The sequence below is a fragment of the Protopterus annectens genome, chromosome 14.part0 (genome assembly GCF_019279795.1).
Source record: "Protopterus annectens isolate FY-2018-M chromosome 14.part0, PAN1.0, whole genome shotgun sequence".
Lineage (NCBI taxonomy): Eukaryota > Metazoa > Chordata > Ceratodontiformes > Protopteridae > Protopterus > Protopterus annectens.
Genome location: NC_056748.1, coordinates 1,141,361,558 through 1,141,389,118, shown reverse-complemented (window position 1 = coordinate 1,141,389,118; position 27,561 = coordinate 1,141,361,558). Strand labels below are relative to the sequence as shown.

Sequence of the window (27,561 nt, the reverse complement as noted above, 5' to 3'; positions counted from 1 at the left end):
TGATTCCATGTGTTATAGATAAGGTATATCTGCAAAATAACTTAACTAAATTGACCATTTGGACACAGGATAATATGCTGATAAATACATCAAAAACCAAGCATATGAGATTTGGGAGACATACATTGAAAGGTGAATATTTAACACAGCACACAGTCATTTTTGTTAGTTACATTAGACCCAAACTTGAGTATGGAATAACAACATGGAAACCCTATAAGACAACAAGCATGAGTAAACTGGAAAGAGTACAGCAGAAATACACCAAGGGCATCCAAGGATGTAAAAATGTAAGTTATTATTAAAAACTAAAATATCTGAACTTGTACAGTGTCTCTTATAGATATCTATCAGGAGATCTTATTCAGGTATATAGGGCACTTAGAGACAACTACCTCTGGGAATGTTGGTGTTATCAAAAAGTAGTAGAGAATCATCAGACAGCCTATGTAGAATATTCTATAGGAATGAGAAGTATACTAATTTGTTCTCTTTGAGAGCAGCTGATGCATGGAACAGACTACCAAATTACATTAAGCAAGTATTAGTTTAGATATTTGTAAGAACAGCCTGGACACTTGTTATGGGAAAAAGTGTTCTGGTATATTAACAAGCTAGAAAGCATTGATGACTGTGCATGAAATATTTGTATGTACGTATGAAGAACATATCTCCAAAACAGCTCAAACAGATATCAAGCAATTAATGCCAACCAGTAAAAGACTGAACCAAATAACATTTTTCAAATGAGTACTAAACAAGATGGGAGCAATGTAATGGAAACAATTTATTTAGACCAAAAAAATACTAAGATTTCAAACTCCGTGTTCTTCAAATTAAAAATACATTTCATCAGGCTAATTAAGTATGTCAATTATAAGTTAACCAGATGTCAGAATAGAACTCATACATCACACTTCTACTGTTATATTCCTTTGCATCAGCTAGGAACATATAGATCCTCCATTATGTGGCAGATGCACATTCACAGAGAGCTTCCAAACAAGACCAGACATCACTAATCAAGACCAGACATCACTAATTCCAGCATTCTGATCCAAAAAGGTTTTCCATCACTATCCAAGTGCTGTTAAACTCTGAAAAGATGCTGCAGCTTTACAAAAGCTGCACTGATGTTGTTATCATAACTTTTTTTAAATATAAGAATTGAACTAAATGTGATTTCTTACCTTGACATTTTCAGGAAGAGGTCTGTTCTGAATAACTCCTATACACACCAAGGCTACAATTCCCAGCAGGAAAAGAAACAAGATGCATAGGATAGTTTTTCTGTGCCATGGATTCTTCTGTTCCATATCTACAATACAAAAATAAGAAAAAAATATGTAACAGTACACATGATGGGAAAGTACATTTAAGTGAGGGTACTCATCATAAGCATAGATGTTTAAATGTTGGGGCCACACCTGCAGGAGATTCGCAACATGAATCTGATTTAGCCACAGGTGGAATTTTTTGGCCAGATCTTAAAGTAGACAGAGAGGCTTCTGTAAGGGCATGATGTTAAGTCATCAGCAAGCAGCTTAGTTGTAAAAAAAAAAAAAAAAAAAAAAATGTGTAACCTATGGCATCTTCAATTTTTTTCTGATGCCAGAAAATGCCCACTGGAGAAAGTGAACCAACAACTCTTCTTGTGGCACATTAGATGTGCCTATAGGAAACTGAGTCAGTCTTACACAGCAGTAGAAAACTGCAGATCTGACAGGTTTACTTATAACTTAGCATGTTTACTAGTAAAACACAAAGACCAGTGCTATACAGAACGTCAGCCTTCACCTTAGGTTTCTTGGTAGCTGACCTAAGTGTCCATACATGTACTAAGTAGAAACAGCTCCATCATTAGCATATTAACTCATTACATCTGGCTAATGCCTCCACCTGTTTCTACAGTTATATCCTACTGATGCCTCTAGGCATCAAGTACTGTGTGTTCATATTTTCATTAATAATTCTAAAACCATGCTACATACAACGTATTGAAAGATTTCATCTTAAAGACTACACAATGGCAAATGCAACTGTATTGATATTTGACATCTGTTTAGTGCAAGTAAAGAGATATTATTTTTTATATATTTATTTATACTGTAACAATGTTCTTGTCTCTCCTGAATATCTCAGCAACCAAGTAAGACAGACAGCACTCCTTAGCCTCATATGAAAGCGCTTAGCTAGATGAATAAAATGCTGCTGACAGTATGTGAGTAACTTGAGTGGTTGATGAGATATTGTATGTTGTTTACAAAGTATAACAGACGTAATAGTTATTGTCTACTTTGACTTATAAAATCCAGTTTAAGACCTAGAATCTAAAGAATACTACCAGTATAAAAATAGCTTGTGCTGAAGAGTTTGACATTTACACTTTATTAGTAACTTCTGTGGTAGCAAATATATGACTGATTGTTGAAATGTGAGGACATATTCTAATTCTGACAAAGAGCTTAGGCTTCCAGAGCTCCATTGGAGGGAATGAGTTAAACACCACACTATGGTTCAAACCCATTTATTTGCACAATATTTAGACTTGTGAAATAATCAGTCTAGCCCAGGTTGACAATGGGAATCACCCTTGCACCAATGATGCCTGAAAATGATTCCTTTTTGTGAATTAACAGCTAATGGTTCTTTACCCAAGATTAACAGCTAATGGTTCTTTACCCAAGACTAATATTTTATGTTCAACATCAAAATCACTTTCAGGGAGATCTAACATTAAATGGGTCACCAAGTATTGCATTTCTCAATAAGAGATGTGTGTGAATGGAATTTTAAGATGTGCTGCAGGTTTACAGTAACCAACACATCCTGCCCTAACTTTAGGTTGGGCAGTCACTCTGTAGTGTTTAGAGAAAGTGTGACCAGATGCCAAACTGGCAGCTGTAGACTAAAATATTTTTGAGAAAGGGTGTGGTGGCAGCAAACATTGAAGGGAGAGAGAACTAAGAGAGTCTTGATTCAACGATGGGATAGAGTTTCAAATTAGAGCATAAAGAGCAAAAAGACAGCTTTGGATGACGTATTGTACATGTGCAAATTGACAATGCATTCAGAGTGACAACTTGCGCTGTATTTTGCTGTTTGTCTCATTTTATCTCTTTAAAGTTATTTTATGTTTTTATCAAATATTTTTGAGCCGTGTGCCAATGCTTGGTTCTTGTAATGTGATATTGGACTTTACTGCCTCATGCTTTTTTGATTAGAACACGCATTACATTTCTACAGCTCTAGGCAGTGGTAAGAAGCTAAACGATTTCTTGAACCACCTTGCACTGCTATCTTCTTTGACACAGCTTTGACTCTCTTTGAACTGGTTTTGTTTGCAATTGTCCATCATAACTTACACTCAGATCCCGGTATTTTGGAGGTGCTTGAAAACTCTGAGGCCGACCTGTCTGGTCATTGTTCACAAATTAGTTCAACTTCCAATGCACTGGCTTTAATTTGTTGGGTGCTAAGCTAATCTATCTACTTCTGCAATGTGAAGTATACCTGGAGAAATTTCTGCTGTAAACAGCTTGGATCCTCACCTGCTCACACCTATTCTCTTATACTGGTAACAGATCTTCGTTTTACTTGCTGACTATCTACTGTTTTTTTTCCCCTTTTGACAACACTAATTTTCCTATTAAGTCAGTGCTGCATGGTCCTAGTAGAATTAACTTGTTTGCATGATTAATCACTGTTGCTACAATGGCTTTATAATCTTGAGGCACTGGTCTACACCACAGCTAGGGAAACTGCATTGTAGAAAACTACTATCTACTGTAATTCATGTGAATTCTTGGGACAGTGGTACTGTCTATTATTAGTTTATCTATGCAAATACTCCAGATTCATCAATGCTTACACTAATTGTGCATGATCTGTATTCAGGAACATTCCTACCAAATTTTTTTGTGCCGTCATTCACTCAAAGATTAGAGAAAGTGTAGACATAATCTACACACTCTGGTGACCTTTATGAATCTCTATCAATATTTCAGGCTGCAAGAAAATCGGTAGGAAAACTAAAATTATGAGGAAGATGATGGCAGTTATACTTGTGTTGCCCCTTCACTCAGAACTGTGTACAGTTACTGTAGGCTTTCATGAATCTGGCCTTTTAGATCTTAGTGGTGAGTGATTATTGGTTCAGTCTCCCTTCCATCTTTATTGGGACCAACTTCAATATGGATTCTTATTATGAGCTATAGATGTTCTGGAAATCTCAATGGATTTATTGGCTGCTACTTAATCTTAATTTTGCATTTATTCCTGTTTTTATATGGATAATGGTTCTGTTACATTTAATCCGTCATTTCTTGTTTTCACCAGAATTATTTTAACATGGATTATATTACTTATGATAGATTTTAACTATGATCTCTATGCTAGTTGGCCAGTCTACTAGATTTCTTTACTTCCAGTCAACCTGGTTCTTCTGCCACCTAGGCCTACATTAAATTACATTTTATAGCATCCATACCTTGTCTTCTTCTTCTTTCGGCTTTTCCTGGTTAGGGGTCGTCACGGCGGATCATCTGTCCGCTCATGATTGGCAGTGGAGTTTTACGGTGTGGAGTTGCCAGCCCGGCGCCCAACCTTCCATAGAAGGCATACACGCACACACACTCATACCTAGGGCCAATTTAGAATGTCCAATCCACCTACTGCATGTGATTATTGTAAATGTTCCAACTGACTTCCTTAAGGTCTGTTTTTTTTTCTTGGGAAGACATCAACCCTGGTGAGCTTTTTTCCACCTTGAACATTTGTATTTTCTTGTTGAACTTTACAGTTCGCATTGTGACTTTGTTTTATCCTACTGGATATTACTGGAAACATTCTAACATTAGTACATATTTATTTTGGAGTGAATTTCTTATTTATGCAGTGATAATACTACTTTAGCTAGATTAATCCACTTCTGAAATTGTACTCAGCCACTCTGTACACATGGTTTAACCATCTGCTGCAGAAACAGAATGCTTACTACTGTGCTAGTTAAGCTGTCCTCTGCAAATCCCTCAAATGGTTCTTGTTTCTTTTTGGCTTCTTACTTCTTGGGACTAGTGTTTGCAAGAGTTACCGAAGAAATCTGTGCAATCTATTATGTAGGAATTTTATGAACTATTACCTTGGTTCCCCTGGTTTTCCATTTTAAGAAATTGATATTGTCAGAATATTGAATTGCAATAATCAATTGGATGTTGAAATAACTGTTTGCTTATACACGATGTTAAAGCTTTTAGAGATTCTAAAGATTTTCAAGCTTATAACACTATCAATAGTAGCTTTTTGTATGCATTATTTGAATGAAGGGTGGACTTTCTAGTGTACATATATAATAGAGCCCAAAGCACATGACTATTAAATGAATGTTATTTTTTTCTTATTAATATTTACTGTTGAAATTGAAAACAGTGCTAGAAGCTACTGAGACACATGCACCCTGAAAGTATTATTGCTACATTTTATTTTGTGCTTTACTGGCTTATTACTAACCATTTCTCTTAGTTCTTACCTCTGCCATTTCTCATCTCCAACCTCCTGTATAGTAAGTCTGCTAACCCCCCTCTCCTTCCCTGCAGCTTGCTACAGCTACACTCTCTCTCCTTTCTTAGCTGCCATTTACCCTATAACATTCCTTGGAAGTAGTAAAATTCTCCTCCTTCTAAATATCTCTTAATTATTGTATATCTGTATTGGTTCCTCCTCTTAATTTTCTTTATTTTCCTCTCCTCTCCACAGGTATACCGCCATCACTGTTCAGCGTCCCTAAACATCAAGACCAAAACAGAATACAATTGGATAACTAGCACTAATGAAAAGGTCATCCCACTAAGATACTGAGCTCCTACATCCTATAATCATTTGTAATGTATGTTGCTCTATGCTAAGGATTAATGTGTAAAACCTCTTCTGTTCTTTATTTAAAGAAAAAAAAGCAAATGGCTTCTCATACATCACCATAGTGTACTCTCTTCTCTTTCCCTTCCCATGCCATTACTTTAATCTTCCTTTGCCACTAATTTGTTCTTTTCTTCAAAATTTCTCTCCTAAGTCTCTAGGCTCTGATTCTTAACTTCTCCTCTTTTAATACTTCTATAGCAGCATATCCCTAGCTTGTTACTAATTTTCCATATTTTCTCCTTACCTTCCATAACTAGCTCATTTCTGAGCTAAATGTAAGAATCCTGAGTGACTGTTTCTGTGCAAGTCTCTGATCAGGTCCAGCCTGCTCCATTTGTCCTTGTTACGCTGGGGCTCACTCAACTCCCCTACCCTACCCCCAATTCCCACCAACCTCCACATACCCTAAATTTATACTCCATCCATACTAACCACACCCTCCATTCACTCCCAACTTCCTCCCAAACCCTCTTGTTAACACTCACTTCCTCTATACTTAGAACTCCTCCCAAGAATAGACCAACCCCATACTCCTCAATCTCTATTTCTTACAGGCCATAATTTTACCCTCCCCACCTGCCACTTAATTACCTCATAACCTTCCTATATCTCTCTACCACTCATTTTCCCCACTTTTTTATTACTATATACTAGTTTGCCTAATCTTCTAAGCTCTCTCTCCTTCTATCTATAGTTTTATTTGCAGATATAAATATTTTCTTGCATTCTTCAGAGAAGTCTTCACTATTCATTTCTGAGGAGTAGTTACAATAGGAATTGTCTAAGATGCAAAATCTAACAAGAATTTTATAAAGTTGTGAAAAATATGATTATTTTTTCATTGCATTATTATTTATTAATAATTCCAATAATTTGGGGAACAATGTCTTGCATACGTTAAAAATTGTATGTATCTTTGTTTTCACAAAGTCTCTAAATATTTGTAAAAGTAATCAATTCTTAGAATCTTGATTGTATTTGGACCTTAAATTTTCACCAGTATATATCACTATCATTTAAAAATAGATCCCAATAAATTAAATTACTTTGTTTCAATACTAGCATTTTGTTGATGTTATGAGTTTCTAAGCAGTCATTTATCTATGTAATTGGAAACATAGAAAATATTATGCCTTTGATAAAATGGTTTGAATACGTGAACTTTTGGAAGGAGGAGATGATGTTATTTACATGATGAATTTGAGATGAGGGTCTAACACTTTAGGTGCAAATCTTTTAAAAACCAGATAAAACTATTAGATACTATTTATGACTGGTTATGATATATATTTTACTAATAATATTTCTTGATATATTTGTTTCTAATTTGAATTATACGATGAATTTATCCACAATGTTATAACTTTTATAACTGTTGAAGTACCATGCAACTGAATATCAAGAAATCCTATTCCACCATTATCCCAGCCCTTTCAGTGCCAATCAAAGGAAACTCTTGATTTATTAGGATACCAAAGAATTTAATTAGATTATTACTCATAGTCTTCATTTTTTTGGGTGGAGATAGTACTAAAGCTTGTAAGACAAACCATTTTATGGAGAATTACCATCTTAATAAACATTAATCATTCTTCCACGGAAGAGAAGAATTTCTTCCAATTTGCGAATAAACTTAAAATTTTATCAACAACCTGTTGAAAGTCTGTATCATTTCTTTACTATTAGACATAATGGTTATACCAAGATATTTCATTTTATTGCTATTCCAATTGAAGAAAGGATATTTTCATATCAATTTTTAAAATGATTTATTGTTTTATTATGATTAAATCTTAAGTTTGAGATTTCTTCAAACTGACTCATAGAACTAATTATATGTTCCAAAGAATTTTCTATACTAGCTACTGTTAGTAAAATATCTTCAGCAAAGAGATAAATTTTTAGTTCGAAATCTTTTCATTTTGATACCACTAATGTTCTTATTGGATCTAATACTATTAGCAAAGGGTTCTACAGCTAATGCAAAAAGTAAAGGTAATAACAGAGAGCACCCCGGCCTTACCAGGTTACTTATCCTACCATACTTTTAGACCCCAAATGGAGGGCTACAAAGCCAAAGGAGATAGAATTTCAATATTTATCAAAGATATACATATCTTTAGGCTTGTCAAACAGTATGATACACAGGAGACACTCCAAGTGCAGTTAAATGTTGACAAAACACCTATTCAAATCATAGCTAGCTACAGACCTCCAACCATGACTCAGGACACCCACTCCACCTATCTGGACTTACTTGAATCCATCAAGATTCAACCCTCTACCTCGATCCTGGGTGAGTAACTACCCAAACATAATGTGGAAGACCTATTCTAGCCCAGACATTCCCTGACTTCATCACTGCCAATGCATTGGATTAGGTGGATGACACTCCCACAAGAGTTGAAAATATCCTGGACCTGGTACTAACCAACAGTGTCATTCTCCTTTGTGAGATCTGACCATAAAGTGATCACTTTTGAAGTCACCATCTCCCCTGAGCCCCCCCCCCCCGTCAGGGTCAAACAAAAAACTTTTTTCCAAAACTGACTACAATCCCCTGAGAGCAGGTATAAGCAGCTTCACAGCCACTGTCCCTTCAGTTGGAACTAGCCCTAATGTCCAAGCCTACACCAAAAAATTATATGAGCACCTACATAAGCTGTATGGACCCACCAATACCTAACGGGACCAAATCATCTTCAAGGAAGAGTAAACCTGTACGTGGACAGCAGCAATAAAAAAAATCTATAATAAAAGGAAGATAATTCTGTCCAGGACCAAAAAGGAGCAGGTGCCAATTTGGAAGCAATCTCTCCTTTGTCTGAACAACCAAACAAGGTCACTGGTTAAATCCTCAAAGGCTGAGTCCAAATTGGCCTCATCCACTAAGGACAATTACAAGGCCTTCTTCACATATGTCTGCAATCTCAAAGGTAACACCCAAATCTGCTCTGAATGGTGGTCAACACCACCGCATACACAAAAACCTTAGATATAGCCAACCTGTTGGCAGACAGGTTCAATAAAAATTTCACCTGAGTAAACCAGGGCATTCCCTCATCACCAGGGAGCAGGTCTTTAATGCCTCTCTCAAAGGCAAAACATACAGTCTCCATGGGACCTGATCCCTGGGTGTGTCCTACATGAACATGAGCTCTCAAGCTCCTTAAGGCACTCTACTCAACCAAAGCCTGTGCACGGGCTTCATTCCAGCCAAATGGAGGACAGTCACTGTCATCCCTCTACACAAAGGTGGAGCATCCACTGACCCAAGCAAATACAGGTCCATCAGCCTAACTAGCCTGATCTGCAAGGCCATGGAACACATCATGAACCTTATAAACAAGGACATTGGCATCCTCCAAATGCTTGACCCTACACAGTTTGATTTTGTCAAAGGGAGATCATGCCTGTTAAACTTGGTCACCTTCTTCAAAACAGTCACCAAAGCCAATGGCGAGGGGAAGATGGTGCACACTGCCTACCTTGACCTACCCGAAGCCTTGACAGTATTTCCCACTCAGGCATAATACATAAACTCTCCCAGCTAGGCATCAACCTGTATGTTACCATATGGGTAGCCAACTGGCTCACTGATAGAACCCACTCAGTCAAAACAGAGGGAAGCCACCTCAAGCAGTAGACCCATAACAAGTGATGTACCTAAAGGATCAGTCTTGGGGTCTCTACTGTTTGGGATATGCTTTTCTGAGGTGCACGTCAAAACCAGTGGTCTATGGTGACCAAGTTTACAGATGATTGCAAGCTAGGTGCTGTTTTAAAGTCCCCTAGTGATGTGAACATCCTCCAAGAGGGCCTTATCCAAACTAAAGTCTGGTGCCCGAAGAATGGCCTCAAACTGAATGCCAAGAAATGCATTATACCCTTTTGGGCAAAATGGTGCTCCCACTATGATCACATTAATAGCAAAGTGCTAAGCATGCAATCAGTCATGAGGGACTTGGTTATCCAGGTTGATAGCAACTTGACTTTTGACCATCATGTTGCCTCTGTTGTACCGAAGACTTTCTGCATGGCCCACCTCATAAATAAGGGTATTTCATCCAGGAACAAGGAGGTCATAACATCCCTGTACTTCTCCCTTATCAGACCCATTATAGAGTACAACGCCCCCTTCATCATGTACCTTGCCAAGCACATACAGCAGCTGGAGATACCACAGAGGTTCCTGACCAGGAAAATCCAGGGTTTCAAATACCTAGCCTATACAGATAGGCTAAAGGCCCTGAGCCTCTACTCAGTTTCATACACAATGCGCAGAGGTGACCTGTGTCTGGCATACAAGGCCATCTCAGACCCAGCCTTAATGGAGTTGCTGCATATCCATAAGTCAAACTTCACTCGCATAACCCAATGCAAGGCTTCAACCTGCTCTGTGACATTAACAGAACTTGGTGGGATAGATTCGTGTCCCAAAGACTCTCCATCTGTGGAATAGACTCCCTCTCCATGTCAAGCAGAGTATCTCACTAGTCCTATTTAAGAGGAACCTGGACTTGATGGGAAACAGAAAATATACCCCTGGGATCCCACCTGTGTCCCTGGTTGAAACAGGAAATAAGTGCTACTTTGTGAGAGCATGGACAAAATTGTTGGCTAGTCTTATAATGGCCTCTGGGCCAATAGCCTAGTATCATCCTATGACCCTATGGCAGCCTGGTTGTGTGCCTTTTGCTAATTTAAAGGAATTATAAAGAAAATAACATTTAACATAAGCACTGCAGTTAATATATAACTTAGAAATTAATACACTTAGCTTAGGTGAAAAATTATACACTTTAGGCATTTTAAACAGGTATGACTAATTAACAGAGTCAAAAGCCTTATCTATATCGAGATTAATGATAGAAAGTACTTTTTTAATTTTATTTGCATAGTCTATTAATGTATGTATTATTATTATATTATCCTGTACTGTACTTTTTTTATTTTTAAAATAAACCCAGTCTGATCATTGTTAATTAGTTTAGGTATAAGTAGATTAATTTTGTTAGCTAAAATGGACATGAACATCTTATAGTCCACATTTAAAAGTGAAATGGGTCTGTATGATGAGCACTTTGTAGGATCCTTATTTTGTTTTAAAATAGGTGATATAAAAGAATGTTTCCATGATGGGGGGACTTCAGAAGCTTTTATTTCTGTATTGAACTTATTTTATATTTTAACCACATAATCTGGTAGTATTGTATATAGTAGTGGTATAAGACCTTATAAGCCTGGCGCCTTATTATTTTTTAACTTTATTATATCTTTATTTCTCTTAGAGTAAATGGTCTATGTTAATTTATTATTCATATTTTCCCTGAAAAAAAGTTTCAACTATATCATTATCTAGCTTATTTGTATTATTTATATTTTCATAAAATATTGTAAACCCCTAAAAATACCTTTAATATTTGCTGAGGGAGTTACAGAAACCTTGGGACACTCAAAAGCTGGAATGGGTATTGTGTCAACTCAAATTCCTATCCCAAATGACTAGAAATGGACGTGAGATGATGTGGTTCTGAAACCTGGACACCATTTTAGCAGCCATTTTTTGTGAATGATTGGGCCTTTTCATTAGTCACTTCTACTCCCAGGGCCTCATTTGTAAAAGATATAAAGGTACAGTGGTTTCCTAAAGGGTGGGACAGATAGGAGATATGTAACAATCTCAGACTTTAATGACTGCCCCTTTTCTAGCCAAAGCAAGACCCACAGCTATTTTCCTTTGTCTATTGTTTTTACTTTTTTCAAACATTTTAGAGGATTCCACAGGATTGCTGCTTCCTTCAGACCTTGAGGTATCAGCTGAATAATGGGTGGATGACACGAGAAACAAAGCAAATAGGATTGGGAGTTCACTGAATTCAAATCTCGCAGATCCCCTTAACAACCTTTTGTTAAATGTAGCACAGTGCTTTCCCATCATGCTCTTCTTCTTGGAGAAAAAGAAATTGGGGAGATAGAGACAGAGATATACAGTTTCCAATTCTTTAGAAGAAAACATGGTGCTTATTATCAAGATCAACTGGAAATGTCTGATGATAAAATGATTGGAGTGATCATTCCCCTTAAGGGTCAAAGTAATGGATATGACGGATAGTTATGCTCCCTTTTACAATAAGGCTGTCCATTAAGCTAGAACAACATCCACCGGCAATCAGCAACAATGGTCCTTATGAAGACCATGCAAGCGTCAGTCAACAGCAATGGTCCTTACGAAGATCATATTGTGATACTATAGGTCAGTGTATGAACACCATATTGTGATACTATAGGTCAGTGTACAAAAGTAGAAACAATACCAATTCCAGACGCGAATCACCAATCTTGCATGAAGTGCTCATAAACAGAAAAAAACATAATTTGCTAAAACACAACTTTATTTTTAGCGCTTTCGTCAGAATATAACAAAGACTTCTTCAGAATACTAGACTCAATAACCACATATGTTTTAAATACTTTCATACATTAAGTCATTTGATAAAATGGTCCAATAAGAACCCAACTGAATACAATTAAAAACATACGAAATGATTACACTCTTAAAGAAATCAACAAAAAAATGTTGTATATTAATACTTGAACACGACAACAACACATTGGATAAAAATAGCAAAAAAATATAAAATATGCACTCATTGTACCTGTCTGTCCAATGGTGGTTAAAAACTAAACCCTGTATGAGCGCAGTTTTAAAAAACTAACTATAGATATACCATCATTTAAACCAGGTGCACATAAGGCATTTAACCTAATCTGCCAACATAGCTCTTTAAAGTCTATTGAGTCTTCCCACGGTCCTCCTCTGGGGTCCTGTGGAACTTTTTCAACAACAACAAATTTGAAACAATGTGGAGCGTTATTCTCAATATGCCTATATAGTGCATTGTTTTTGTTTTTATTTTTAGTATCTCTGGCATGCTGATACATCCGTTCTTTAAATTTTCTCTTTGTCTTGCCAATATAAAAGCCAGAACAAGCCTCACACAAAGCTGCATAAACAACTCCCACAGTATCACAAGTAAATTTTCCTGCTATCTTAATATAAAAGTTGTTAATTTTGATCTTATTTACTGATTTAACTAGTGGACACTGAGAATAAAATCAGCATTTTTTTCATTCCACCCTTTCTTTTGTGGTGTACTGTCCTTTCTTTTCTAAAAGTTGTTTTAACGTATATCCTTTTCTAAATACAATATTGGGTTTAAAACCTAATTTTTCCATAACTCCATCAAAACCCTGAAAAATATGCCAATTCTTGTTTAAAATGTGAGACAGAAAATGGTGATCTACACTAAATGTAGTAACAAAAGAAGAAATATAGTTCTTATAATCTGTTTTTTCATGTCTATAGTGGCCATCTGCTAAAATACTTTTTTTGCCATGATTAAGGAGGGGTGCTATGATTCCTTTTTCTCTTTTAGTACCTACTTAATTAAATAAATTATCCAAAAATTCTTCCGGGTAATCTTGAGATGAAAACATTTCCAAACGTAAATGACACTGAGCCAAAAAATCTTCATCTTTCGTGACCATACGGGCTAATCTTATAAATTGCCCTTTAACTAAACTCTTCTTTACATGCAAAGGGTGACTGCTATTATAATGCAGTAGACTGTTACTATAAGTTGATTTTCTGAATAACTTGCTTACAAAACAGTTGTTCTCCTTTCTGATAGTAGCATCAAGATAATTGATAATATCCCTACAATATGTGTGAGTAAATTTCAGTAGTGTTGTTGATATAATATACAAAGTCCTGTATTGCTGTCTCATCACCTATCCATAAAAAACAAATTATCTATATAACGTAAGTAACTCAGCCACTGGGGATGCACAAGCCAGTACATTTCTTTGTGCCGGTCCCAAGCCTGGATAAATGGGGAGGGTTGCATCAGGAAGGGCATCCGGCATAAAATTTTGCCAAATCATACATGCGGAAAACTGTACAGAAATTCATACTGGATCGGTCGAGGCCCTAGTTAACAACGACTGCCACCAGTACTGTTGACCGAAGGAGGAGAAGAGGCGGAAGGCATGCCCGAAGGCAGGTAAAGGCTAGGACTGTGATAGTGAGGTTCGGAACTTTGAATGTTGGCAGTATGACTGGTATAGGGAGGGAGCTTGCTGATATGATGGACCAAAGGGCGATTGGTATATTGTGCGTGCAAGAGACCAGATGGAAGGAGAGCAAGGCTAGGTGTATCGGAGATGGTTTCAAATTGTTTTATCATGGTGTGGATGGGAGGAGAAATGGCCTAGGCATTATCCTGAAGGAACAGTACGCTAAGAGTATTTTGGAGGTGAAAAGAGTGTCGGATAGAGTGATGTTTATGAAGCTTGAAATTGATGGTGTAATGATGAATGTTGTTAGTGCATATGCTCCACAAGTTGGGTGTGCGATGGATGAGAAAGAAAAATTTTGGAGTGGGTTGGATGAAGTGGTGATGACTGTACCCAAGGATGAGAGACTGGTGATTGGAGCAGATTTCAATGGGCATGTTGGTGAAGGGAACAGAGGGGATGAGGAAGTGATGGGTAGGTATGGTGTTAAGCAAAGGAATGCAGAAGGTCAGATGGTAGTGGATTTTGTGAAAAGGATGGACATGGCTGTGATGAATACATATTTTAACAAGAGGGAGGAGCATAGGGTGACATACAAGAGTGGAGGAAGATGCACACAGGTGGATTATATCTTATGTAGAAGGGCCAGTGTGAAGGAGATTGGAGACTGTAAAGTGGTGGCAGGGGAAAGTGTAGTTAGGCAGCATAGGATGGTGGTTTGTAGGATGACACTGGTGATCAAGAAGAGGAGGATGAGTGTGAGGGCAGCACCAAGGATCAAATGGTGGAAATTGAAAAAGGGTAACTGTGAGGTGGAGTTCAGGGATGAGTTAAGACAGGCACTGGGTGGCAGTGAAGAGTTACCGAATAGCTGAGTAACTACAGCAGAGCTAGTAAGAGAAATGGCTAGAAGGGTGCTTGCTGTGACATCTGGAAAGAGGAAGGAGAACAAGGAGACCTGGTGGTGGAATGAAGAAGTACAGGAGAGTATACAGAGAAAGAGATGAAGAAAGTAGACAAGAGTATAAGGAAATGAGGTGCATGGCAAAGACAGAGGTGGCGAAGGCTAAGGATTAGGCGTATGAAGAGTTGTATAAAAGGTTGGACACTAAGGAGGGAGAAAAGGACCTATACCGATTGGCTAGACAGAGGGACCGAGCTAGTAAAGATGTGCAGCAGGTAAGGGTGATAAAGGATAATGAGCGAAATGTACTCACAAGTGAGGAAAGCGTGTTGAGCAGATGGAAAGAGTAGTTTGAGGGGTTGATGAATGAAGAGAATGAGAGGGAGAGAAGGTTGGATGATGTGCGGATAGTGAATCATGAAGTGCAGTGGATTAGCAAGGAGGAAGTAAGGATAGCTATGAAGAGGATGAAGAACGGAAAGGCTATTTGTCCAGATGACATACCTGTGGAAGCATGGAGGTGTTTAGGTGAAATGGCAGTGGAGTTTTTAACTAGATTGTTTAATGAAACATTGGAAAGTGAGAGGATGCCTGAGGAATGGAGAAAACGTGTTTTGGTACCGATTTTTAAGAATAAGGGTGATGTGCAGAGCTGTAGTAACTACAGAGGGATTAAACTGATCAGTCACAGCATGAAGTTATGGGAAAGAATAGTGGAAGCTAGGTTAAGAAGGGAGGTGATGATTAGTGATCAGCAGTATGGTTTCATGCCAAGAAAGATGCAATGTTTGCTCTGAGAGTGTTGATGGAGAAGTACAGAGAAGGTCAGAAGGAGTTGCATTGTGTCTTTGTGGATTTAGAGAAAGCATATGACAGGGTGCCTAGAGAGGAGTTGTGGTATTGTATGAGGAAGCCGGGAATGTCAGAGAAGTATGTAAGAGTGGTACAGGATATGTACGAGGGTAGTGTGACAGCGGTGAGGTCTGCGGTGGGAGTGACGGATGCGTTTAAGATGGAGGTGGGATTACATCAAGGATCAGCTCTGAGCCCTTTCTTATTTGCAATGGTGATGGACAGGTTAACAGACAAGATCAGACAAGAGTCCCCGTGGACTATGATGTTTGCAGATGACATTGTAGTCTGTAGTGAGAGTAGGAAACAGGTGGAGGAAACCCTAGAAAGGTGGAGATATGCTCTAGAGAGAAGAGGAATGAAGGCCAGCAGGACTAAGACAGAATATATGTGTGTGAATGAGAGGGAGGATAGAGGAATGGTGAGGATGCAGGGAGTAGAGGTGGCAAAGGTGAATGAGTTTAAGTACTTGGGATCAACAGTTCAGAGTAATGGTGAGTGTGGAATAGAGGTGAAGAAGAGAGTACAGGCAGGATGGAGTGGGTGGAGAAGAGTGTCAGGAGTGATTTGTGACAGATGAGTACCAGTAAGAGTGAAAGGGAAGGTCTACAAGAGGGTAGTGAGACCAGCTATGTTATATGGGTTGGAGACATTGGCATTGACAAAAAGGCAGGAGTCAGAGCTTGTCGTGGCAGAGTTGAATATGTTAAGATTTCCACTGGGTGTGACGAGGATGGACAGGATTAGGAATAAGTATATTAGAGGGTCAGCCCAGGTTGGAAGGTTTGGAGACAAAGCCAGAGAGGCAAGATTATGTTGGTTTGGACATGTGCTGAGGAGGTATGCAGAGTATATTGGGAAAAAGATGCTAAGGATGAAGCTGCCAGGTAACAGGAAAAGAGGAAGGCCTAAGATAAGGTTTATGGATGTGGTGAGAGAGGACATGTAGGTGGTTGTTGTGACAGAGTAAGATGCAGAAGACAGGAAGAAATGGAAACAGTTGATCTGCTGTGGCGACACCTAATGGGATCAGCCAAAAGAAGAAGAAAGAAGATCTATATAACGTAAGTAAAGAATCCATTTATCAGCAAATAAGGAATTAAATAAATATTTGCGCTCCCACTTTAACATAACAATGTTTGCAAAAATGGGGGCACATATCGCCCCCATTGCCACACCTGTTTTTTGGTGAAAAAGTTGACCTTCAAAAAAAATAAAATTGTTTTTTAGCATGATATCCATCAAAGTAACAAGAGTAAGCACCTGGTTATTAGTGAACAATGAACAACCATACAAGAATTCTTTAAACCACTCAATACCGATGTCATGTGAGTTAGTTATATAGGCTGACTACATCCACAGTCAAGAAAGAAACATTTTTGTCACAATGTAATTCATTTAGTTTTTTCAGAAAGTGCCAAGAATCTATACCTATATGCTCTTCATTTTTAAGAACTTCTTTAAGTGTGTGGTCCAAGTACTTTCCTATAAATTCTGTTTTTGAGCCATTAGCACTAACAATTGGCCTCATAGGAGGATCCACTTTATCTTTGTGTATCTTTGGGATGCCAAAGATACATGGTGTTCTAGGATGTTTTACTACAAGAAATTCTAATAACCTACCATCTATTAATTCTTGATCATTCAAATCTTGTAAAGCCATGTCTATTCTTGGGTATGAAACATTGATAAACGTTTTAGAAACTTCTTCATATGTACTGTCTTCCAACAACAATGCATTAATTCTGTTGGTGTAATCAACTTTAGACATCCCTCTGGCTCTAACCATAATACCCTACCCAAATAGCCAACTCATTTAACACTTTCTTTACAGAAACTGTTAAATCCCTGGCCAACCAACTATCTCCTAACACCACATGCTCTAGCACAGCCACGATCAATAACTCTCTCCTATTTCATTTTCAACCAGTTCCCACATCCCTTGTCTGTAAACTTATCCACCAGCTTAAACCCACCACACTCTCTGCAGATCAACTACCTGCAGAATATCTGCAAAAATCAGCTAAAGAAATTGCTTACCCCATATCCATCCTCATTAACAGAACAATAACTGAAGGATACATCCCATCCATCTGGAAAGTCTGCCACATTATCCCCCTGCACAAAGGCAGGACTTCCAAGGACCTTTCCAACTACAGGCCCATAGCCATATTATCCCCTGTTGCAAGGATAATGGAGAAATGTATTCACAGGCAACTTTTAACCCACCTACTTGAAAAAATTCTACTAGCCAACTGTCAGCATGGTTTTAGACCATTTCATAGCACCACCTCTGCTCTTTTATCTTTTTCTGACCATATTAATAGAAATCGTAATAATGACACCCTATCCTCAGCCCTCTTTATTGATCTGTCGAAAGCTTTTGACATGGTCAACCATCACCTCCTCATAAACACTCTTAGAAACCTGTCATTGGATGATCTTGTTATTCAGTGATTCCAGTCCTACTTAAATAATAGAAAACAAGCTGTACTATGGGCAAAAACCTTATCTTCCCACCTTCCAGTTACCCTAGGAGTCCCACAAGGATCCATATTGGGACCTTTACTTTTCTCCATCTTTACAAATGACCTCCACTCTGTTATCCCACAAGCCACCTGCATCCAATACGCAGATGACTCTACACTTATATGCTCTGCCACTTCCCCATCAGAACTTCAATCCCTAACCCAAAAGACCTTTAATACAATTGAAAATTGGCTCCTGCATAGATATCTTATCTTAAACCAAAAGAAAACAAAAATTCTACTATTCACACCCACCCGTAGAACCTCCCCACCTAACTTTACCATAACCTCTAGTAACAGAACCATTATATCTCCTGATACTAGCACTAAACTACTCAGGGTTCTAATTGATAATCTCTCTTATGAGCCTCACATCAATAACACTATAAAAACAGTTAAAAAGAAATTAGGTTCCCTCTATAGGATCAAACCCTTTCTGACTCCATTAGCCAGAATTACCATAGCCCGCACCCACCTTATATCTTCTCTGCTTTATGCATCTCCCATCTATACCAAATTATGTAAAAGTGCTCTGAATAAACTGACTACCTCGTACAACAATATTGCCAGATTTGCTGCAGGGTCCTCCTATAGAACCCATCATTGTATCAGTTTGAATCAACTAGACTGGCTTGAATTGCCAAACATAATATTATTCAATCAAATAATTGTAACCCACAAGATGCTGTACCACCCAGAAAATACTCCTATACTCACTTCCTTGGTCACCCCCTAAAATAATCTCAAAATCCTTCGCTCATCTAACAAACTACTAATACAAATATCTAAATCCAATAACTCAGCAGGGGACACTCTGCTCTCTAACACAGTGGGTAAAACCTGGAACAGCCTCCCTCAATCACCTAACCTCACTATCCTCAGTTAACCTATTTAAAAGTAAACTTAAACCTTACCTCAAATCACACTGGCTATGCCCCTGTGCTAACCCAGATTAAACAACTTCCCCTACCCATTATAACATAATTTTTATCACTTATCTTATTAAGGGCATATACCTATGTATATAGTGTCTGTCTTATCAACTAAACCAGCCTACTTTTTTAGGACTTGTGTGTAAATTTTATAGTACGAGTCTGTTAAAGTATTGCTTATAAAGTACATTCTCTACATTTCTCATTTTTTGACATGTTTTGTGTGACTTTCTAATTAATAGTTCAAATGTCTTTTGTAAATATCATTGTCCTTATGTATTGGTTGTTTAACTTGTGGAGCTTTTCTCCCCGGGCCTCTACTGAAAATGGACATATATCCAGTTGGACTAGCCCGGTCAACAAATGTAAAATAAAAATAGTACCATATCCCCCTCCCTTGTCTGGCTTCATTATACGAATTGAAGTGTTGTTAATCAATTTTTGTAATAATTGACATTCTGTATTTGATAAATTGTGCACAATGTTTCCTTTACAAGCTAACATTGCACGAATATCAAAATTACATACATAATTTTTCAAAAACTGTCACAATGTATCAGAGGAGGATTAAAAAGACTTTTTTATGAATAGGAAAATTATCACCATTGCTAACACTATTACTGAACATTAAACGAACATTGAGATTTCTCACAAACATTTTTAAATCTAAAATAATTTCGACTAGGTCAGAGTATCTTGTAAGCACAAAGTTTAAACCCTTACAGAGTAAATTTGTAATGTTCACATCAAAAAAAAATGTGGTGAAATTAAAAACAGTAAAGTCACCTTTTGAGTTAGTAATTTCCGTGACATGATCACAATTATGATTGTTTGTATCATTATGGTCTTCAGATGACATGACGAACACGTCTAGGGCTTCAACTTGCAGTCCTCAAAAATCATCATAACTACCAGATGAATTTATTAACTCTGTGCCATTTACTTCCAATACTGTTGCTGTTTGTTGTAAAAAGATTGCCAATTCTGATACCCTCGACCTTGTCGATAACGTAGTGGCCTGTAGTCTGCTTGTTGTGCTTGGTTCCATATTCTCGTTGATCTCCTCTGGATGTCCCGCCCTAAAGGGGCTTGTTCACTACGTGACGCATTAGTGGTAACTTCCTGCTCATTGATGGTGTTATGATCAAAACCTGAATTAAATGAAGCCTGTGCTGGTTTAGGATACGCCAAACCTGACGCATATGCATTAATGTCTCTTAGTAACGTTTTCTCCTTACGATGTTGTACATCTCCAGTGATTTTGTCAGTGCTATCAAACACATTCTTGTACTTAGAAACATTATGTTCAAAAAGTAAATCACTACATATAGTTTTGTCCAAATCAGACAATTCTCTCTGCAAAGTTTCTATATTATTATGATTATGTTTCATTAAAATATCCAGCAATTCCATAACTTGTCTGTCGAACAATGCAACAAGTTCAAGATAAAGTGGTGAATTTTATACAAGTCCTGTAGGGTACTTCCAATGCCCAAGACCCTTCGGCACCACTGTTTTTAATGCATTCAAAACAAAAAAAAAATTGGCATTTTCTAACTAATTTTTTGTACTTTAGTAATTTTGATTCAAACATATTCAGGAATTGTTGAAATGTACAAGTACCATGATTGTTATTTCTTCCACTCACAAACAGAAAATCTTTCTGTAACCAGTCTGTTAAATTCTGCCTCATAAATAAACAGTTATTAGTACCTTGTGTATTGGTTGTGTTCGGACCTGAATTGGATAAATTAGAACTTAACCAAATATTTTCAGAGTTGCTCCCACTGGGAGCCTCCTCAGAAATTTCTTGTATCAGTTGGGTTAACAATCCAATGTTCTCCACTGGGTCATTCCCCAGAGTAATAGTATGCAAGGAGGTGTCCATGTCTCAAATCAGCATACACTTATGACTCCACAAACTAGTAACCCAAACGAAACTAGAAAATACTAATTCCAGACACAAATCACCAATCTTGCATGAAGTGCTCATAAACAGCAAAAACCGTAATTTGCTAAAACGCAACTTTATTTTTAATGCTTTCATCAGAATATAACAAAGACTTCTTCAGAATACTAGACTCAATAACCACATATGTTTTAAATACTTTCATACATTGTCATGTGATAAAATGGTCCAATGAGAACCCAACTGAATACAATTAAAAAATGATTACGCTCTTAAAGAAATAAAAAATGTTGTGTATTAATACTTGAACACGACAACACCATATTGGATAAAAACGAGAAAAAAAGCTAAAATATGCATTCATTGTACCTGTCTGTCCAATGGTGGTTAAAAAACTAAACCCTCACTCATCACTTACTTAAAATAAATAATACCGTTCATTATAATTTCAAGTCTCACTAGTAGGCATACTTTGGTCCCAAAGGATCATGGGCTTGCACTTCCATTGGACTGATTCGAGCAGCATCTTCTGTGGCTGTGCAATCCAATCCAGAAGTGGCAGGCCTTTCCACACTCTGAGCAGCAATAGCCAGATGTTGGTTGGTATCATGGTCTCAAATCTTCCTGAGAGCTCTCTTATCCTCTCCTCATCAAGGTGGTTTCATACATAGTGAGACCTTCCTTCACTTCCCATTTCCGGGCAATCTTGTTTGAGATGAGAGAATACCAGGTGTTCATGCTGAGAGAGTGCTGAAGTCACATATTCATATGTCTTTGTAGTACAATTTGGGTCACTTTTTGCCCTCTTTCCAGACTCCTTTTTGGTATTCGGCCATCTGTTATGTGTGAGACATGATCCAACCAATGCATACTTCTCTGTTTTGGAAGGATGAACATAGAGGTGGTGCCAGTCCTCTCAAGCACTGAGCTTTTGGGAATCTTGTCCTGCCATGAGTTATCAAGTATGCTCCTAAGGCAGTGCATATGTGGACTTCATTAAGCCGCTGCTCCTGTTTTGAGCATAGGGTCCATGTTTCACTGGCATACAGTAACTTGCTCAAAACACAGGCTGTGTAAACCTTCACCTTACTGTGCACAGTGAGCTGATTAGTTCATACTCTCCTTCTCAGCCTAAAAAACATTGTGGCAGCTTTTCCCATGCGTTTGTTAATCTCCCTTTCAAGTGACAAGTTGTCAGAGATTTTAGAGCCTAGGTACACGCACTCAGACAACCTCCAGCTCATAGCCACTCATCATGATTGATGTCTCATTGCCCACATTTTGGCCCATCATCTGGGTCTTCTTTAAATGATCATGTGGCCAAATTCCATACATGCAGCCACAAAGTATGTTACGAGTGAAGTTCTTGCTGAGTGCAAGCTAAAATAGCTGCATCATCAGTAAAGAGAAATCCTCTTGTATGTTTCCTAAGCACCCTGGTCTTTGATCTAACTCTCAGCAGTTTGAAGAGGTTACTGTCCATTCTGGTTCAGAGAAAGACACCCTCTGTAGTAGTTCCAAAAGCAAATTTCAAAAGAACGGAAAAGAAGGTACCAAACAATGCTGGAGCCAGTACACACCCCTGCTTTACTCCAATGAGAATCTTGAAAGGTTCAGATGTGGCTCTGTCATACATGATGGCCCCCTTCATGGCATCATTGCAGTATTGGAGGACAGCCGATCTTTGCCAAAATCGCAAGCAGACCTTTCCTACTGAAGAACTTGAATGCCTTGGTCAGATCAATGAAGGCGACATACAGAGGTTTGTTCTGCTTCCTGCACTTTTGCTGTAGTTGCTTAACAGCGACAACCATGTCTATAGTACACCACCCAACTCTGAACCCACACACTGAGACTTGGGGTGAAGACTCTTTGCAAGAACCTGGAGCCTCTTGAGGACAACACATGCAAACAGCTTCACCATGATATAGACACAGGAGATGCCACAACAGTAGTTACAATCACTTTTGCCACCCTTATTCTTATAGATAGTATGTTATCATCCCTCATGTCTTGCGGCACACTACCTTCTCTCCAGCATTGGCAAGGTATAGCATGTGACCCTGAGATTATGGTACCATTGGCACATTTGAGGATTTGTGAGGGAATACTCTCTTTCTTGGGAATTTTTCCTGAACAGAGTGCTTTTATTGTATTGTTGAGTTCCTCAAAGGTGGACTCAGTATTATGTTCATTCATAGTTTGCAGAGGCTTGATGGCATTCAGGGCTCTCTTTGTAAGTATGGTCTCTCTGGCATACAAATGTGAGTAGTGTTCCACCCAGAATTCTGTCCTTCAAGACTTTGCTTTTGGCTGACTTAAGTAAGGTGATCTTTTGTGATCAGCCAGTGGCTTTCCCGATCTATTATACATAACTCGCATGTTACCAATGTCTGTGGCCTGCTGAATCAAAATTAGAGTGAATAATCATTTGCACACCACCAAGCTACCTGCTGCACTTGACTCTGAGCACACTGGAGTGTCTACAAGTTCTCCCCATTGGGCTAGACCAGTATGCAGCCAGTGCCCGTCTTCTTCTCAATCACAGGTGTCAGCACTTCAGTGTGGGCTTCAAACCAATCAGCACACTTGACTGTCTTCTTACCAAAGCCAAAGTTGGATATTGTAGTGTTTTAGATACCATCACATAGTTTTTTCCCCATATCTTGCTGTGTCAGTATCATCCAGACAGGGCAAAGTCTCTTCAAGTGCTTGAACACATGAGTATATTTGAAGGGTCACAAGTCTCGCCTACGTCAATGCATGGCCTCCTTTCCTTTTTAAAGCAAAGGGATCTTTGCATCTGGATGTTCACTTTACTACACATGAGCAAGTGGTCAGTATTACAGTAACTTCTTATTACCCTGACACTACCTAAACTGCTGCATTTGGTGTGTATCTTTGTGTTGGGGCTTGACATTGAAAAAGGCATTCATGACACAGAGGTCATAGTGGGAACAAATTTCAAGGTGATGCTATCCATTTTCTTTCATCTTTTCTGTTCTGAACTGTCCCAGACAAGATGGCCATCTGTGACGTCACTGTCAACTCTGGCATTAAAATCATGAAGAATGAATAACGGTTCATGGGAAAGGACCTCATTGATGGCAGCACTAAGTTCATCATAGAATTTGATTTTTAACTTCCTGACTAGAAGTTAAAGTAGGAGCGTAGATGTTGACCTTGGACACTGGTGTTTGTAGCTGAATTTTCAGCAGTCTCTTATTTCTCATATTTGATGGTATGACTGAACAAATGAGGTGGTTTCCCTGGTCTCTTCTGGAAGCTACCCATACCAGAAAAAAAATGAAGTCTTTCTCCCTGAGACATCCATTGGATGGTAGCCTTATTTCCTGAAGAGCCACAATGTCCATCTGCAATCTGCTGAACTCATTGTTAATGGCTGCTGTCTTCCAAGCATCACTGATGTTCTGTAGAGTCATTGTCCTTATGTTCCAAGTGTCTAGTCTAAAGGCTGGTTTATGTTGTTGCCTTTTGGATTTCCAGGTGTATGGTTAACAATCTACCTGTTGGGTGTTCCCTAAGCCCCACACACCCAGTGGAGTAAATGGACTGTGGTGAGGCAACACCTATTTAGCTGGAGGCTGTCCAACCTAAGGCAGGCAGTAGTTGCCCAATGAGATCAAAGAATCTCTCCCACCAATGAAAGCAGCACCTGGCACCTCACTTTATGCCAATTGAATGCGTTGGCTTATTACTGGAAACTGCCACTTCCCATGTTGTGTCACCACTTTCAGAGTGAAGCTGGAGTGTCCTCTCCAGTGCGCAGTAGTCTGGGCAAGTACATTTGAGGAAACTGCTGATACCCAGCAGCAGATTCTCCCTCTCCATGTCACTAATGTAATCCAAGGGGAAAGGCAAGGCCAGTGCAACTTGCATCAGTGTCATCACAGAAGCTGCCAGAGCGAGGTTGATTACAACCTCAAACTGCCTTAGGGGCTCCATCTCCAGATTTTCCTCAGGGTTTACTCCTAAAGACTTCACAATGACTAGGTATTGCCACTAGGTAGTAGGGATTTTAAATCAGAGTTATTAAATGCATGTAAAATAAAAAATATGTTGGCAGGTATTTGCCAGTGAATCAGTCATAATTATAAACATAAGTCAACAGTCCTTTCTTAATAATATGTGTGTTAACACATACTAACAATGTGTGTATGCTGTGCATTATTAACAACCAAAATTCTGTTGCCTCATTACCATCACAGAGATTTTATCAGTGGCAGAAAAAAACCCTGAAATGAACAAAATCCAATGCAAATGAAAAACATCTGCCTTTTCAGATCGTAAGTAGAAAAAAATGGTAAAAATTAAATTATTTTGGGAGTTCCACTCTCTCACCCTTATTTTATACATGCAAACTCCACAGATAGTACTGCCAGCTATGCCAGAGAAGAAGGGCAGTGGATGTGTAACATATGCCAGCTAGGCTAGCTGGAAATCTGCAAAGAATTATATGTCATTTGTATATCAAACTGATTTGTACAGATGCTTGTGTTGAAAATCTATTTGTAAAGTTGTTTCTTTTAAAATGTGTCAACAGTGTACCCTGCTGGCAAGCCAAGAAAGGCACATGCATTATTGTAACTGTTTGAATGTATATGCTTGAACAGAGGATACTGGAAGAGAAGAGGTTAAGCTTAGTCCCAGCTAACTTTGGAAAATAGCTGAAATTAAAATTAGGCCATAAAAATTATAATTTACAGTTCTGATTGTAGCCAGAGACAAAATATCTGTGAGAAGCCTGGCTTAGTAGCTCTGTATGAGGAGTAGAGGTTTAAAATTGTTTTATGACTTCCAGGAGCAGCAGCAGATCTGAGCAAAACTATTTGTCTGTATGGTAACATATAGGTGCTAAAATCCTGGCAGCTTCTAGTGTGGTGATGGTATCGGAAACAGAGTCAGATGACCAGATGTGATGTCAGTCTGTAAGCTATCCCAGGAGTAATACTTAGATATTATATTGAGAAGTCTCTCAGTCAGACTGGGCAGTTTATTTCTTGGAACCTGACACAGAAGGATCCCTCACCTACTTCATCTTGCCTTACTCTTGTAAGTGAACCAGGTAATTTTTTACTCTTTAGATTAGTCAGGAAAATATATGGAGATTTGTTAAGTACTGTCTTTCTGTAACTGTGTGAATCTTTTCATCTGTGTTACGTTAATATTTCTTGCGATTGAAGCTCTAGTGTTTTCTGTAAATAGATATTTAGTATTTTCATGTTCTTTTATTATTTATTATTAAATATATTTAAACTTCTCATTGTGGCTGTTCTTTTACAGAAATATTTTAACCTTTGAGGGTACTTACATGAATTTGGTGACAGCTCCAGCCACTCCTGAAGCCTGGCTGTTTGATCAAAATTACCATTTCTATTAATACTAATTTCACTCAGTATAATTGGAGACCCTTTTAATCACCTTACTCTACCTAACTGGTGGCTGTGAATCTACCTTACAGTCTGGGCAAAGTTGGTAGAGCGGGTAATCTGTGCCAGCCTTTCGTGTGTGTGTGTGTGTGTGTGTGTGTGTGTGTGTGTGTGTGTGTGTGTGTGAAAAATCAAATCTCACAGTGTGTGTGTCAGCTACTTGGAACAGGTACATGAAGTACTGGTTTTATATAGAGTGGTGGAGAGCTTTGATTGGGCACTCAGTTGAGGACTTAACTGCAGTTGTGCCAGTAGAGAGCCTTACTGGAGACCTGGGAAGAGACAGAGAGAGAACCAGACACTGGGCTGTGTGTTCCCTTTTTGCTCTTAAGGGAAATTATGCTTGATGAAGAGAGGTCTGCATCTGGAAATACTGAATGTATCCATTTATATTCCAAATGAACATCCCTCTCCAGTGTTAGTGGTGAGGACTAAGGCTCCTTGATTACTGGCCCAGAGTGAGGATATCATTCACAGTTTCAACCACAATGAGAAGAGAAACATCCCTAAGAAATGCAGTTACTATCATGCAACTTGTTTGATCCTGCACGTAATAATGAATTCACTGAATTGTTTACGACAGTGTTAGCAACTGTTGACAAAGCTGTACATTCAACAGACTACTGGGAAACCATATACATGTATATACTGTAACCACAAGTGGGTGGTTCTCAGCAGTTAGAAGTATGGAAAAGACCAAAAGAGTGGTAACAGATTGTAAGTCAATAAATAACAAAATGTACTGTGAACATATGACTAGAACTAGTGTCGGTGATAAATGATCTAAAACAGCTTAAGTTAGATAATGTCTACTTTTGCTGAAAGGAACATACAGACCAGAGTTGTAAGCTCTGGAGAAGAGACCTGCAACCAGAGGAAATCTACATGATACAAGCCTGGAACCAGTTCATACTGAGCAATCCAGGGCAGATTTTGTTACCAGGGACTGTTTACCTAGAACCTAGAACTGTATTAAAGCACTGCATTATTT

The 27,561-nt window shown here is 38.4% G+C and overlaps 1 protein-coding gene across 6 annotated transcripts in view; it reads right to left on the bottom strand.

The window, feature by feature from the left end:
* The window catches only part of ENTPD1 (ectonucleoside triphosphate diphosphohydrolase 1), a 1,310,478-nt gene that overhangs the window by 612,470 nt on the left and 670,447 nt on the right, over positions 1-27,561 (bottom strand). For all 6 annotated transcript variants that reach the window (XM_044056932.1, XM_044056929.1, XM_044056930.1 and 3 more), the window contains exon 2: positions 1,191-1,318. In XM_044056932.1, the coding sequence (XP_043912867.1) occupies positions 1,191-1,316 (126 nt within the window). In that variant the 5' untranslated portion in view covers positions 1,317-1,318. The remainder of the gene's footprint in view (positions 1-1,190; positions 1,319-27,561) is intronic.